This window comes from Vanessa tameamea, chromosome 13 (assembly GCF_037043105.1).
Source record: "Vanessa tameamea isolate UH-Manoa-2023 chromosome 13, ilVanTame1 primary haplotype, whole genome shotgun sequence".
NCBI lineage: Eukaryota > Metazoa > Arthropoda > Insecta > Lepidoptera > Nymphalidae > Vanessa > Vanessa tameamea.
Window position 1 is genome coordinate 4,423,193 of NC_087321.1, and position 14,601 is coordinate 4,437,793.

Genomic DNA, 14,601 nt, shown 5'->3' on the forward strand with positions numbered 1-14,601 from the left:
ATATATCTACGTAATATTATACGGACTGTTAGTTTATTATAAATCTGATTGTTAGCACCCGAATAATTGTGAACGGAGTATTGGTAGTCTTTAATTAAAATCGGATCAGGCTATGGTTTTTATAATAACTAGTCTTTTGACACAAGCTTTTATTTAATTTGGTGGTAGGGCTTGCAATAATGCTATCGGATATTCTACCCAATAACAGTCTATTAGTATTTTTGTGAACAGCAAGTGAGCCAGCAAGACTACAGACACGAGGGACATAACATCTCAGTTCCCAAGGTTGGTGGCGCATTGGCGATGTAGCACCAATGTCAGTAGGCTCGCCATCAAGTGACACATTTTCCCGACCATTTGACTATTATATAAAAAATATTAAATAAAAAAATATGTATGTATGTGTGTCAAATCTTGCAACTGACTTAATCCAGTTCAAACCGACTGTTCAAGTTCAGACTTTGCACTCTTGGTTGCTGACCATACAATATTATATACCAGGTGTTACTTGTGTTATTAAATTTTTTTTTGTCTACGAAGATATCTCAAGAATTAAGGCCCGTTTCACATCATTTAATGATTGCGTCAAAGAGCAAAAATTTTAAAAATGGTGGTGTCTTTTTTTTTCAAATATAATTATAAAAGATATTCAATAAAATTGATACACTTAAGTGTGATGAAAATATGTCATTAATTTCCCTATATGAAGAGCATATTTTTTTAGGTCAACTGCCGCTCACGCTTGATTAAATTGTTGTAGGGCGGAGAACAATTTTTTATGTCGCAACTTTATAAATAAAATAACGTAACATGTTTTGTCTACAATGTTTAAGTTTTTAATGGCTTTTTAAGAGAGTTTAAATTCCTGTTACCTTAGGTTTTAATGTTCTATATTTAAATAATTTGAATAGAAATAAAATGATAAAAAAAGTATTATTTTTAAACCATAATAAATATATAAATCATAACATAAAAAAACGACTTCGAAAATAAATTATATTTAAAATATTCATCCCATATTTTTTCACCCTTACTGGCGGTATTTTTTCTTCTAATTTAAAAATATAATAGATTAAAAATAATAGGATATCAATCGCAAAAAGGGATAAATTTCTCGTCAGGTCCCAAACAAAAATCTTTTTTTTTTAAATCGTTTAATGAATGACGCAATTTTGAGGTAACGAAAGTTAAAAAAAATCCAGCCCAATTGATAAACTTTTTTTTTAAGGCAATTAATTAAAGCATACCTTATAAAAAATTCCCGAATACCGATATATTATTTCTAATGGAGTATATAATGATTTAAAATTAAAATATTGGCGTAATAACTTATTCAATTGAAATGTTATTGGCAATAGAAAATAAACTAATAAATCACCGCAAAATACGATCGAGAACTGTCAGATAATCTTATGAGACGTTAAGAATATGCCTATTTAAAAAAAAAATGTCTTCAATACTTTCCTAAAGCATTAATCTGATTGTGATGCATACTGTATCTGCGCTTTGGTTGGATTTCATATACTTATATCTTCTGTTTTTAAAAAAAATGTGTGTATATGCTCCAATCCTTATGCGAAAGAGTATGAAATGCAATCACTCAAAAAAATACTAACAGCTTATTAATTCGAAATTCAAAAAATGTTCGTTGACCAATCATCATCCTCCTACCCTTATTCCAATTTTACTTGGGGTCGGCGCAGCATGTCTTCTTCTTCCATACTTCTCTGTCGGTCGTCATCTCACAAGTAACATTCTTTCTAACCATATCATCTTTCACGCAATCCATCCATCGTTTCTTGGGTCGTCCTCTACCTCTATATCCATCCACATTCATTCTCAAAACCTTTCTCACAACATGGTCCTCATTCCTCCGCATAACATGTCCATACCAAGACAGCCGGTTTCCAAATAACTTCTCGGTTACCGGTGCCACTTTCAAACTTCCTCTTATGTACTCATTCCTTACTCTATCCATTCGCGTAACACCACACATTCCTCTCAGCATTCTCATCTCCGCCGCATGCAATTGTCTTTCAGTCATCCCTTTTATAGCCCAACACTCTATTCCATATAGAACAGCAGGTCTGACCGTGGTCTTATAGACCATCCCCTTAAGTTTAATGATTATCTTAAACGATAATATTCGGCAACGATCGTAAAGAACATACATGTTTCCAAATTAACTGTAATGCCAGATTCAATTACTGGTCGGTTAATAGTATGTACTATATCGCATGTGGTTCATTGAATCGATGCATAATTAGATTACATTACAAACGCCGCAAGGCGATTAAATTCAATAGAACTACAGGTATATATTATATCAATAACGACAACAAATGCTAACTATAAAGTGTTTAAAAATGTTAGTACAATCAATAAACAGGATCAATATCATCATTTATTTAACGTGGCTTGTAATTAGTACTTTTTTTACTTATATTACACATAGTTCTATTATATATGAAACCACCACCACCATAACCACACCACGACCACCATGTGTCACCAGTATGGAAAATTGATTCTAATAGGCAAAACGGACAAAATTACAATAGAGGCTTCTTAAAATTGGGTAGAATGGCATTGTATAATTCCACCTGAGTAGATTCCACCACTCATCACATATTTGACCGAGAAGCAATACTTGTAAGGAAAAGTATTAATAACTACAGGCAAAAGATACATAATATCTTAGTCCCTCAGGTGGCGTATGGGTGATATAAGGGGTGGTTGATGTTTCTTACAGTGTCAATAAAAATGGGCGGTAATGACCATTTTCTATTAGAAGGCTCTTATGCCCGTCGACCTACATAGATTATAATTAAAAATAAATATTTATAAATAGTTTAAAAAACTAAAAAACACGCTTTTAGAACGCACTAAAAATTACAAAAGTAAACCCTTTCATTTAATACCCATATTATGGGGGTGCATTTCAAATAGCCAATCTGCCATCTTGGATGTCTGCCATGTTGGATTTAAGTCACGTGCCTATTTTTTTTCTATTCTTGACAGCAATCCCTTTCATTTGATATCCATATCATGGGGGTGGATTTCAAACAGCCAGTCCGCCATCTTGGGGAGGCCGCCATATTGGATTTGTAATGACGTTTCTTAGCTAGTCATGTATTGTTATCAAAACTCAGATCGTGTGCAAAATTTCATTATAATCGAAGACCGGGAAGTGGGTCAAATTAAGATTCCAAGATTTTCTTACATATGTACATAGTTACAAGTGAAGCTAACATAAGCGTGTTAAAAAAAAACGATTTTTAACAGCTAAGTTTAGTCATGAAAATAAATACTAATTTTACCTTTATTTAAAATCATATAAAACACAACTGGGCTAAGACCTCCTCTCCTTTTTGAATTTTGAGGAGAAGAGTCGAAGCTAATTCTACGACGCTTCTTTAATACGCTTCTTCACCCCAAGCACGAGACGAGTTATGAACACAAATTAAGCTCATGACAGAACAGCGATTCCTTCTTGGATTTGTAACTATTGTCTTCCGATTAAATTCACGTGTTCTAACCACTGAACTATCTCGGATTGTTTACAATAATACGCTATATTGAGCCGAGATGGCCTAATGGAAGCTCTGATGGCCCAGAGGTTACAAGACGTAAATCTTAACCGATGCTCCTAAGTTCAAACCTTGGGCAAGCACCTCTGAATTCATGTAGTTAATTTTGTATTCTAATTATAAAATCTCGTGGTCTGCAGTGAAGAAAAACATCGCGAGGAAATCTGCATGTGGAGGATAATAACCTGCCACGTGCCAATATCCACCAACCCACATTGGAGCCGCGTTGTGGAGTAAACTTTCTCCTGAAAAGAAAGAGGAGTCTTTTGCCCAGCAGTGGAACGATAACAGGCTGTTACTTATTATAGTAATATGTAAATATAAAAATTATAAAATACCGCAACCGCTCGACGAAATACTCAAATGAACTATACGCGTTAATTTGAAATCCTAAGACGGACTAACTACATCACATTGTAAATAAGAGTATACGATACATACCGGCTGTTAAAAGAGTTAATGGTCATGTTTAGAGTGAAATCTTTTAGCGGATTTACGATCGGACAAAAAATACGACACCGTTAAATGCGAACTAATGGATTTTCAGTTCCGCTCGTTAAAATATAAATGGTTACGACTCATATTGTTGACATATTAAGTCTTATGTGGAATAATTATGTCATATCAAAATATATGATTCCACTTTAAGCGCTGTAACGCTTCGGAATTGATTGATGAAATCATGATTTTTAAACTTTCCCACTAATGAATGTAATTGGTTAGAATTTCCCTAAAATAGATACGTTTAGGGATTTTGTATCAAAAAATATGTGACTAAGATTTAGAGAAACATCTCAGGGTAGTACTATAAACTTGAATGAAGAAAAAAAATTACGAACTTAAAAAGATATTGTAAATGCACTTTGCAAAGATACAAGAAAATATTTTTTGTCCAAAATTCTTATCTACCAAATAATTAGTTGACAATCATCTAATACAGAAGACAACTTGAATATTACAATGTAACTTATAAAAGTAAGTCACGATCGCATGCCTCTGACGTCACGCAGCCTATAACTAGTTGACGATCAAGACACTTCTAATGATAATTCATTGATCAAATTAAGGTTGGTAGTTAAGAATATATGCGAGATGAGATAAACATACATACGAGTGTATACATATCCTCCTTTAATTACGCTTTAGTTTGGTTCGTATTTCAGCAAAATAAAAAACCGGCCAGATGCGAGTCGGACTCGCGTACGAAGGGTTCCATACCATTATCTATAAAAACGGCAAAAAGATCTCGTGTGTTGTATGGGAGCCCCCTTAAATATTTGTTTTGTAGTATTTCTTATAGTGGCAACAGTATCTGTGTAAATTTAACATTAACAGAGATAAAGCTTAGTGACGAACGGACAGACGAACGGAAGGACAGCGGTGTCTTAGTTATAGGACTGCGTTTTACTCTTTGGGTACGGAACCTTAAAAATGGATTGATGTCGAAGTTTGTCTAAAAATACTACTATTTACTATAGAAAGTGTGATCTATGCTCGGCAATATTTCCGGTGAACCAGCTTGTACATATTACACAGATCGCCATTCCTCGTTTACGATGAAATGGTTCCGCGTTCAGCATCCACAGTTATGTTACTTTTATATTTACGCAATCATTCCGATAGGCATCGGTGGTTACGATCAAATTGGAATTGAGATTTACGGTACAGTTTGACGGTACAGTGTTTTAGTACGCGATAAGATTATATGATATTTTGTGTATCACTCGTACAGATTTTTATGTGTTTATATAAACGCATTTATGTATTTTATTTTTATTAACGCAATCATCTGTGATAATGTAATTATAAAAGTAACAGCTGGGCAAATGTATGATGGTAAGTGGTCACCACCGTACACCGGCATTGGCGCTGTAAGAAACCGCTAAAGTGATCAGCGTTTCTCTACTATATTATGCATGTATAATACATATAAACTTTTCTCTTGATTCAATCTATATATTAAAAAAAACGCATCAAAATCCGTTGCGCAGTTTTAAAGATCTAAGCCAACATAGGGACAAACAGACAGCGGGAAGTGACTCGTTTTATACTATGTAGTAATAATCTTTATTCAGATTTGCGCAATTTCAGTCCTTTTACAAATTTGACTGACCAAATTCGTTTAATTGCATCAAAACATATTTTATAAACATTTATTACAACAAAAATGATCCAAATAATGAATTTCATTCGCTTGTTTTAACAATAAAGATTCATTATCGTTGCTATTTAGATTATGTTATCAGATATCACAAGTTCTGATAACTTTCGAAAGCTCTCTAATCCTCCAAACTTAGTTAAGTCAGATATCTATGTCAGACTAACTTAGAATGAATTATCAATCTTAGAAGTTCAAAAGCGTGTTAGACAAAGAACTATTAAGTCGACTCAAGTAGGGCATGAAATAGCATAATTTCCTATGATCATATTAATACGTATAATATCTGTAGAATAAAAATGATTTTGGTGCTTTTGCGATCGCCTTATAGTTAACTTCTCAAATGACCCATTTTTTATAAAGAAAGTTAATTATTGTAAAAGTAAGTAAACTAATTTCAATATTATCATCATTAATGCATTGGAACTGTTTTGGAATCATTATTATAATTTTGAAAATGTCGTGCAAAAATGTTACAAGTCACTTTTTACTCACATCGATTTAAAAGATACATATAAATTTACGAAAAATGATATTAATTTATAGGATCGGTTGAATGTTTTGGGAAGACTATTACGTATTTATTTTTAATTAGTTCAGAGATCATTTTAAATTGGCGAAAGGTATAAAAGTGTTTGAAAATTGTACTTTTCAATTTTAGACTTGTGTTTTTTTATATTTTGCCAAGCAATAAAACTCTCTTAGTCACTCAAAATAATCTTATTAGCTTATCATGGAAAATTACAAGAGTTTTTATACAAGGCTTGCATTAATTTTAATAACACAAATACTGAGATGTTTTAATTCGCATTTATCTACAAAAGTACAATTACATATCTAATATAAGTGGAACAAATTGATACAAAAGCGTAAAGATTAGAATATTTAACACTATCAATACCTACAATTATCTAAATATATTTTATTATAATTTATTTCTGCTGTAACTATAACACAGTATTATGCCCTTCTCAGGAGTCAGAGACTTCACGAACTATAATTAAAAATTATTTGCTTCGATAAATAAAATAAAATAACTCTTTGGACATATTTGATATATACTGACAATTAATTTTGATGCATCTAATTTGAAACTATATCTGTTGGAAGAAATATCTTTTAGGTATTACTGACTCTTTTAAATATATTTACCGCACGAATCAAACAATTTAGGTTTACCTTAGCATATTACGTAATCTTCAGCATTGTATAACTCTTGTATGAAAGTTGCATGGACAATTAAAGTCAATCTCTAACTTAAATTAAACTATCAACATTACTCATTGAACAAAATGTGATAGACGACAAGTGGGATACAATTAGGGGTTAATTAATTCGCAACAATGACACAGTAGATCGAGTCTCAACATTTGTGTCTGAACTTATAGTTAATGAACTTCGCCAGGAGTTTTATCATTAGTGAGTTTCTTGTTATCAGTAGCTTATATAATCAATTATGAGGCTACTACGGAGAATAAAAAATATTCAAGCAAGAAGCGTCGTCATATTAACTACACCAAAATATAGAGCAGTATTTATACAGCGATACAATTAAATATAAGTCTTTAATAACTTTGTACTAAGATGATGACGAAAGCGTTATTAGCAATATTTTATATGAAAATAAATAGCTTAAAATCAATTTAATGGAATCACTAAACTAATTATGCATATTTTTTTTATCTACAAGATGTTATGACTGGTTTTCTCTTTAAACGTTAAATTTATTTATCATGCAACAATCTTGCATGCAAGCTTTATAAAAATCCTTTAGCGTCTTCATATTAAACAATATTGTAGCAAATTTCGAAATAAAAATTTAGCTTATTGCTCTGTTTATCGTTTATAAAATAATGGTATAGCCATTTCCATGATAGTTCGTAGGAATGTATCTACGACTCATAAATTGAAGTTATTATTTCATAATATTTACTTTGTATTCCTTTGTATATGTCATAGTAGAATACTAATAGTTTGGCTTTTTAATTTATTCAACAGATGATTTTCATTATAATCAACTGTTCTATTTTTAAACCACAATATTTATTGCACCAATTTGAATATTACATATGGCCTGTACAAAACCGCAATACCACGAACAGAGCCGCATTCTGAATTAATCTGATCAGCAAACAACAAAGCAATATCGAAACACCAATAGGTATTTCGGATCATGGGCCAGAAAGGTAATGTTTTGTTTATATTAATAAAAAAAAAGAATACAAAGGAGGTTATATATTATAACCAAATGCAGGATTTTCTCGACCTTTACTGTATAGAAATGGTGCAATGCGGTTGAATAGGAATCACGCTAACCCTGTCTTTGTACTGCAATCTTAAACCTTTGCTTAACCTTGAGGTGTCAAGTTCTAGCAGTCAGCATTATGCGAGCATTTGCGTTATATCCGGCATTTGATATTTTTTTCACTAATTGATCGCACTACATAAACATTCTATATTTATTAAATGATAGCATAACTACATCTACTTTGAATGTGCTTATTACTTAAAATAGTCTTACATCCGAATGATTTCCAATATCCTAATAGGATTTTGCATAATAAAGAAAAAGTTTCGGATAAGTTTATACGTTAACAAACATTCACAATTGCTACATCACTTCGAATTGCTTACTAAATTATTATGCTTTAGATTCGAATAAATACGAATCCAGCATTAATCAATTTTGTTCTAAGCAAACAGAAGCAACTAAATTAATATTCATAATTACCGAACACGCCGAAGGTGCCGAGTGAGCTCCACAAGTGCCTCCAGCTGTTGCAGCAGCTAAAGCGCTGCTTCCTGGCACCTGGGAAACAATAGCGATATCAGTATCTGACGCACAATTATTATCATCATTATTCATACTTGAACATAGTAATATAAAAAAATGGTTATATTTTTAATAAAGATTTGAAGAAACAGTACAAAAGTAAAAGATTATTCGAAGTACTGGAATGTTCACGCTAATATATTTGGTATATTTAATGATGGTGAAAGATTCATTAATAAGTTAGAAATACATACAGTCACCGAAGTTATTAAGATAGATATTTAGGAGGTCGAGAAATTTTACCAGACAAATGATTATTGATATTCAGGTGCTAAAAGCGCTCATGTATATGGTTATTACAGGGTTAACTATAAAGGCAGCCAAATATTAGTTATAGTAGGTTCTCTTATAGAAGTCATTAATGTTGGCGGCTAGCAATTACAGTTAGGTAAAGTAAAAACACACCATCTATGTATCCTATGGCGTTGAATTTGATGAACGCGTATCGACCTGTCAAAATTGTATTGATAATGGAATGCGTAACAGTTAAACTAAACATACTTTTAAATATATAAATTCAATATTAAATGATACAATCACGAATTTACCTTTAACTGTTCCTGTTTGTAATCTGGCTGATACGGGAGTAACATACGGATTTTTCCCCATCGATTGAAAAATAGTACGATGGCACCTATCCATACGATAAGTACTAATACTACGATGCCAATCTCCACACCTCGTATCTGTTATAAAAAATATTTCAATTATAACAAACGAATAAACTATAAAATTGATTGTAGATGATGAATAAAAATAAATGCTTTAAAGTAAAATCATATCAAACCAACGACTTATATAGAACGTTATCGTTTATTTCGAACAAATTTAAAAGTCATGAAATAGAATTAAATTCAGTACTGTCAGTGCAACATTCAGATTAACTATCATATTCATTGGGTTGTTTTGGACACAAAAATCTAATATTTCATTTAATGTAATAAATTAAAATTTTATAATATTAAATGATAAGGTCAGTAAAATGTTAAGTACAGTGTTGAATATTAAGTTAAACATCCAGTATCATACTTCATTTACATGTTATACAATATGGTAATTTTCATCTTAAGAAATATTATTAACCCTTTAAAATGTTTAAAATGCTTTAATCGAATAAATTTTTCAATATCCAAAATAATCCGCCAATAAAACGATTTCCCAGTAATTAAATTCATTGGCTTTTGAACCTCAACAATATTATAAGTTTGGTATATTGATATTAAGTTACAAGAGATTCAATTAAAGTTGAGTACCTACAATTATATTTACAGAATTTAATTAGAGATATATTTTTTAAATATTTATGCGTATTTGTTATACATAAATTATAATGTTTCCACATCAAAGAAAATGTATTTGATAGAATGAATAGCTTCCGAAATTCAACGTTGAAACTAAAATATTCATGCTTTTTTGTCGCTATTGAAATCAAAGAGAATATTTCGAGGTAGAAATTTCCTACGCAAAAGAACAATAATTTTTTCCAGTAAATTTGGCCGAGATAAAAGTTGTATTACGTATGAATTACAGCATGATAAATTGTCTACGCATTATATTTTATACTCTTAAAAAAAAAAAGCTCAATAATAATATCGTTTTTAATAAAATTTTATTTACACAAGTGAGGACACATTTCGTAGAACATGATGTCAAGATAACAATGTTCAAGTGCTAAGGTAAACTAAGATATTATTATTACCGTTGGAAATGTGGGTGACGGGTCAGGCGGTGACACTGAGGAGCGGGGTGTTCCCAACCCCCCATCCTGCTGAGGCGACGTCCGCGGAGGCTCTGCACAGACACGATACCGGCATTACTTGATAATGCAGTATTCAATACCCATTGTTGTATTAATAGCGGCACATGACATTCAGATAAGGTCCACAACAGTTAGCTTTGAGGCAAGACAGCTGACCAAATGTTAAATGATTGACTTATCTGAAATTACCATGAATATCTAATATTCTGATAAAATCCATCAAGTTTTGAATGCAAAATATAAAAATAAATACCTATTGTTATAAAATGAAAATTACTAATATAATAATTTTATCGCTTACAACGGCTCAAAGCAAATTATGTTTTTGAATACGTAACAAACTTCGGCGAAGTTATTGCCACTAAAATATATTACGATTCCACTGGAATGTATTTAAATTTTCTAATAATACATATTTAAATCATTGAAATAAAATTAATCTGCTTTCAGTTAAAATAGTGTATAAACATAAAAACATAATCAGCCTGTAAAATTCCCACCGCTGGGCTAAGGCCTCCTCTCCCGTTGAGGAGAAGGTAAAATATAAAATAGTGTATTACAAACAATTACACACAGCAACAGTATCATATGAATTGTGACAGAAATATTAATAGACTTTATTTATTTACAATATATTAATACAAAAGTGAGATCATTATAATATACACGTATTCAAGGGTACAGAAAATAACATAGGATTTAAAGCTGCCGATCCCCTTCACACTTGAACAGTAACTAGTAAACCTATAAAAGTTTTTCATTTATTAATTTATTTATAAAAACAGACGTTGGTTGCTATTGTAAAATGATAAACATCGAATCATTTTCATATGAATAAAACAAATAATATCCCGACTGTTGGTTTGTAAATTCACTGACCTAACCTAAGATATATTGTATTTTCATTTGCAAAATACACCTTGTGGTCAATACCATTACATTACGTGTTAACGGAAATGAAAATCCGGCTTTGACTTACGACAGGCTATGACTGAGACAGTACGAGCGAATACGAACTCCGTTATAATTTGCACACCTGAAAACGACATCGGCTTACGATCTACAATCATTTAATAGCCAAGTAGTTATTCGTGTACTTATTATATTGATGATTGATGCTTTTTTAGTCTACTATTAATTTTGTCATTATAGTTATAACTGCTAGCAGAATTTTGCTAATTATGTTTATAAAATATTTTGTATTTTTTTATATTGTAGAATGGGTATGCTGACGGTCAAATGGTTCTCCTGATGTTGATCATCGACAACCGTATATTGGACTTGGCACTTAACCATTCCTTATAACAACAATGCACTACCAACCTTAGGGACTAAGATTTTATGTACCTACAGTTACACCAATTTTGATGAAATTTTCAACGAGTAAGAGAAAAGTTTAAGCCCTAGGCAGAGTAATAGGTGAAATATTTGTCCTAATTAAAATAGCGGATGGTATTTTAATCACATTTAGCGCACGCCTTATCACAAAACAATAGTAATTCAGCGTGAAAAATGTTGCGAATAACGGCTAGTACGATATATTCATAATAATTATTATTATTGAAATAAATTATTTTATAAAAAATTATATTCAGTGTTAAAAACTACATTAAGTTTAAATAATAAAATTAACTGTATAATATATAGTATATACTCGCAATTCAATTGACTTGTATAAAAATAGCCATTTTTTTTTAAATACATATCGTCCAATAAAACAATCGGGATGCACTCAGAAATCGGATTCCACCCAAGCTAAAACAGCTTGTAAATGTCGAGGCCAATTTTAGATGTCGGTCATAGCACTCGAGGCGTTGTAACACATGTTCGTACGATGCAGTTAAACTTAGATTGTATCCGTATAAAAACTTTTTATTTTGCCCATATGAAACTCGGAATTTCCGATCGGGTTTAAAATCCCACGTCCATCTCGGTGTCGCAAACAATTTGTGAAAAACATTTTTGAATTTGGAATTGCTGTAGCTTTACATTGCGTTATACAATTTTCAAAAAATTTACAAAACAACAAAATCAAATGTATATTTTTTATTAATAGACTAACTCATTGGAAACACTGTTATAACATAAAAATGGCGACCTTTGATACAAACATTCATCCCTAATTTAATATTAGACGATCAAAATCCTTTTACTTTAAAGGAGAAGCCGATTTAGCAACTTTCTTAATTGAAAATAAAAAAAAATTGTACGTCTATATATATATATCTTCTCTATATATCTATATATATATATATGGTCTTACATCTCCAATTTCAGCCTGTTTTGTGATGTATTTTCAAAAACGCTGTAACTGCTGTCTTCTACTTGTAGACGAAGGTCTATACACTGATTCCTTTATGTACATATGCCTAATAGATACTTCTAACTTTAATAAAACTGAGCGAGGGCAATTGAGAATCGCGCACTGAGGGCACGGAGGAATTTTATAAAACCCTACCTTAGTTGTATAGTGTATACTAATCCGTACAATATCCGTTCAATAATTTATATTCGTAGCTGTAAGATTTTCATAAAAAAAAATCATCCTATTATACCCACTAGATTAGTCAATTGCAGGCAGTCATTTTAAAATTTTATCTAACAGATAGTAATGGTTAAAAATTAAATAATTTTCTTTATACTGAAAGTAATGAAGAAAATTTTAATTTAACAATTTTCCACTAGTTTTTTTCATAAAAGAAATTCCCTGCAAAGCTAAGATTCTTTTCATCCGGGCGTTTCCTTCTAAGAAATCAATTTTCCAAGTCAGATACTTTCAATATAATATCGAAACTTTACTAACTTCAACAATACACACTTTGAAATCCTCTTACGAAACGATAAAATGATAACAAATAGTTTTACGAAATATTTGTTTCTAAAACAAAGAACTACTCTAATAATATAATATTTTATAAATTGTTGATACGAGCTCATAATGCTGCAGATAGACCTGCTCCAGGATTCAAAACCCTGTTTTTGAATAAGGTGAAAAGTTATCCAATTTAAATTGATTAAATTCAAATAAACATTTTTCAGTTTTTTTTTATATTTTAAATTAAATTCGTGAGGTCCGATCCGGACAGACACTATCAACGCGTTTTTTGTACTCATTTTGTATGTATAGAGAATCATTACGTGATTCAAATAAATCTCAAATCCATCTCGACAAGAGAGTTGTTGCTTTACACAAAGTAAATCACATCACAGAGACTGATTTTACCAAGAATCGAATTTTATCGTATCATAATATAATTTTCATTGTTCACACCTATTGGCATAGGAGACTCATTTCGCTTTGCCAATATGCTTTCAACTGTGAAACCTTAGCTGTCCCTCTATCCTTTGTCTGTCATTACACTGTCTCACTCACTCTAACCAAACATCACGTAGAAACAGTTCTTGTTTGAAGATGAGATCTTTGGCGAGCGGGTCGTTACCAAAGCATTCTATAAACGATTTGCATATTATACAAGTCACTTATAGAATGCAATTATTTTGTAACACAAAGACAAAAATTACTTAAATACCATATTAAATAAAGACACTGCATCCCATTTGCCTATACAAACGTAACATTTTCATATGAAAGCGTCGATGTTTACAGAACTGATTTCAACCACAAAAACTACATACTGCTTTAAAACTGGGCCATCACAATTATGCCTACATAAAAAGCCATTAGGGAAATGGCAGTTTGGAATAAGACCAGTCTTGTTTTACATCTACAGTGCATCCGGAAGATCACACGCGGTAAATGAACTAACTGGAACTGAGCCAAGCTGTGAAGATTTAGCACCGCGAGTAACTTTGGATCAACCGTACAATTTTAATCGATCCTATGAACGTTTGAATGATGCATCGTTTGTTATTATGCAAAACCGGACATAAATTTTAAAGCACGTAAATGTCCCACATTTTCCTTTTATGGTATAGTTTGCTTATTCCAACATTTTAATCGACAAAGATGTCTTAATGTGCTCGAGCAAGAAATTATTTATAAACTCAAAATAAGCAAATGATGCTCAGTGTTTAATTCTCTGATTGGAAACTGTGTGCTTTGGTTATAACTGTGTACAATCCTCTAGGCTATTCGACTATTTTCATTTTATGAATTTTCTATCAATGCTTAGCGGGTAGTCAGAATAATACTTATATAATATTCTATGAATCGCACGTGACATTGGCGAAATAATTTGTGCCCTCTTGGCACAAATAAAAGCCAAACCAAAAAATATATATATTCTATGAATTTACCATA

The 14,601-nt window shown here is 31.5% G+C and overlaps 1 protein-coding gene across 3 annotated transcripts in view; it reads right to left on the reverse strand.

Annotated features, from left to right (window-relative positions):
* LOC113397957 (uncharacterized) overlaps positions 1-14,601 on the reverse strand; it is a 150,705-nt gene that overhangs the window by 15,713 nt on the left and 120,391 nt on the right. For 2 of the 3 annotated variants that reach the window (XM_026636493.2, XM_026636492.2), the window contains exons 5-8: positions 10,281-10,372; positions 9,130-9,267; positions 8,480-8,557; positions 8,270-8,290 (exon numbers count right to left, since the gene is read on the reverse strand). In XM_026636493.2, the coding sequence (XP_026492278.1) occupies positions 8,270-8,290; positions 8,480-8,557; positions 9,130-9,267; positions 10,281-10,372 (329 nt within the window). The remainder of the gene's footprint in view (positions 1-8,269; positions 8,291-8,479; positions 8,558-9,129; positions 9,268-10,280; positions 10,373-14,601) is intronic. The other variant, XM_026636494.2, reaches the window with a different exon arrangement.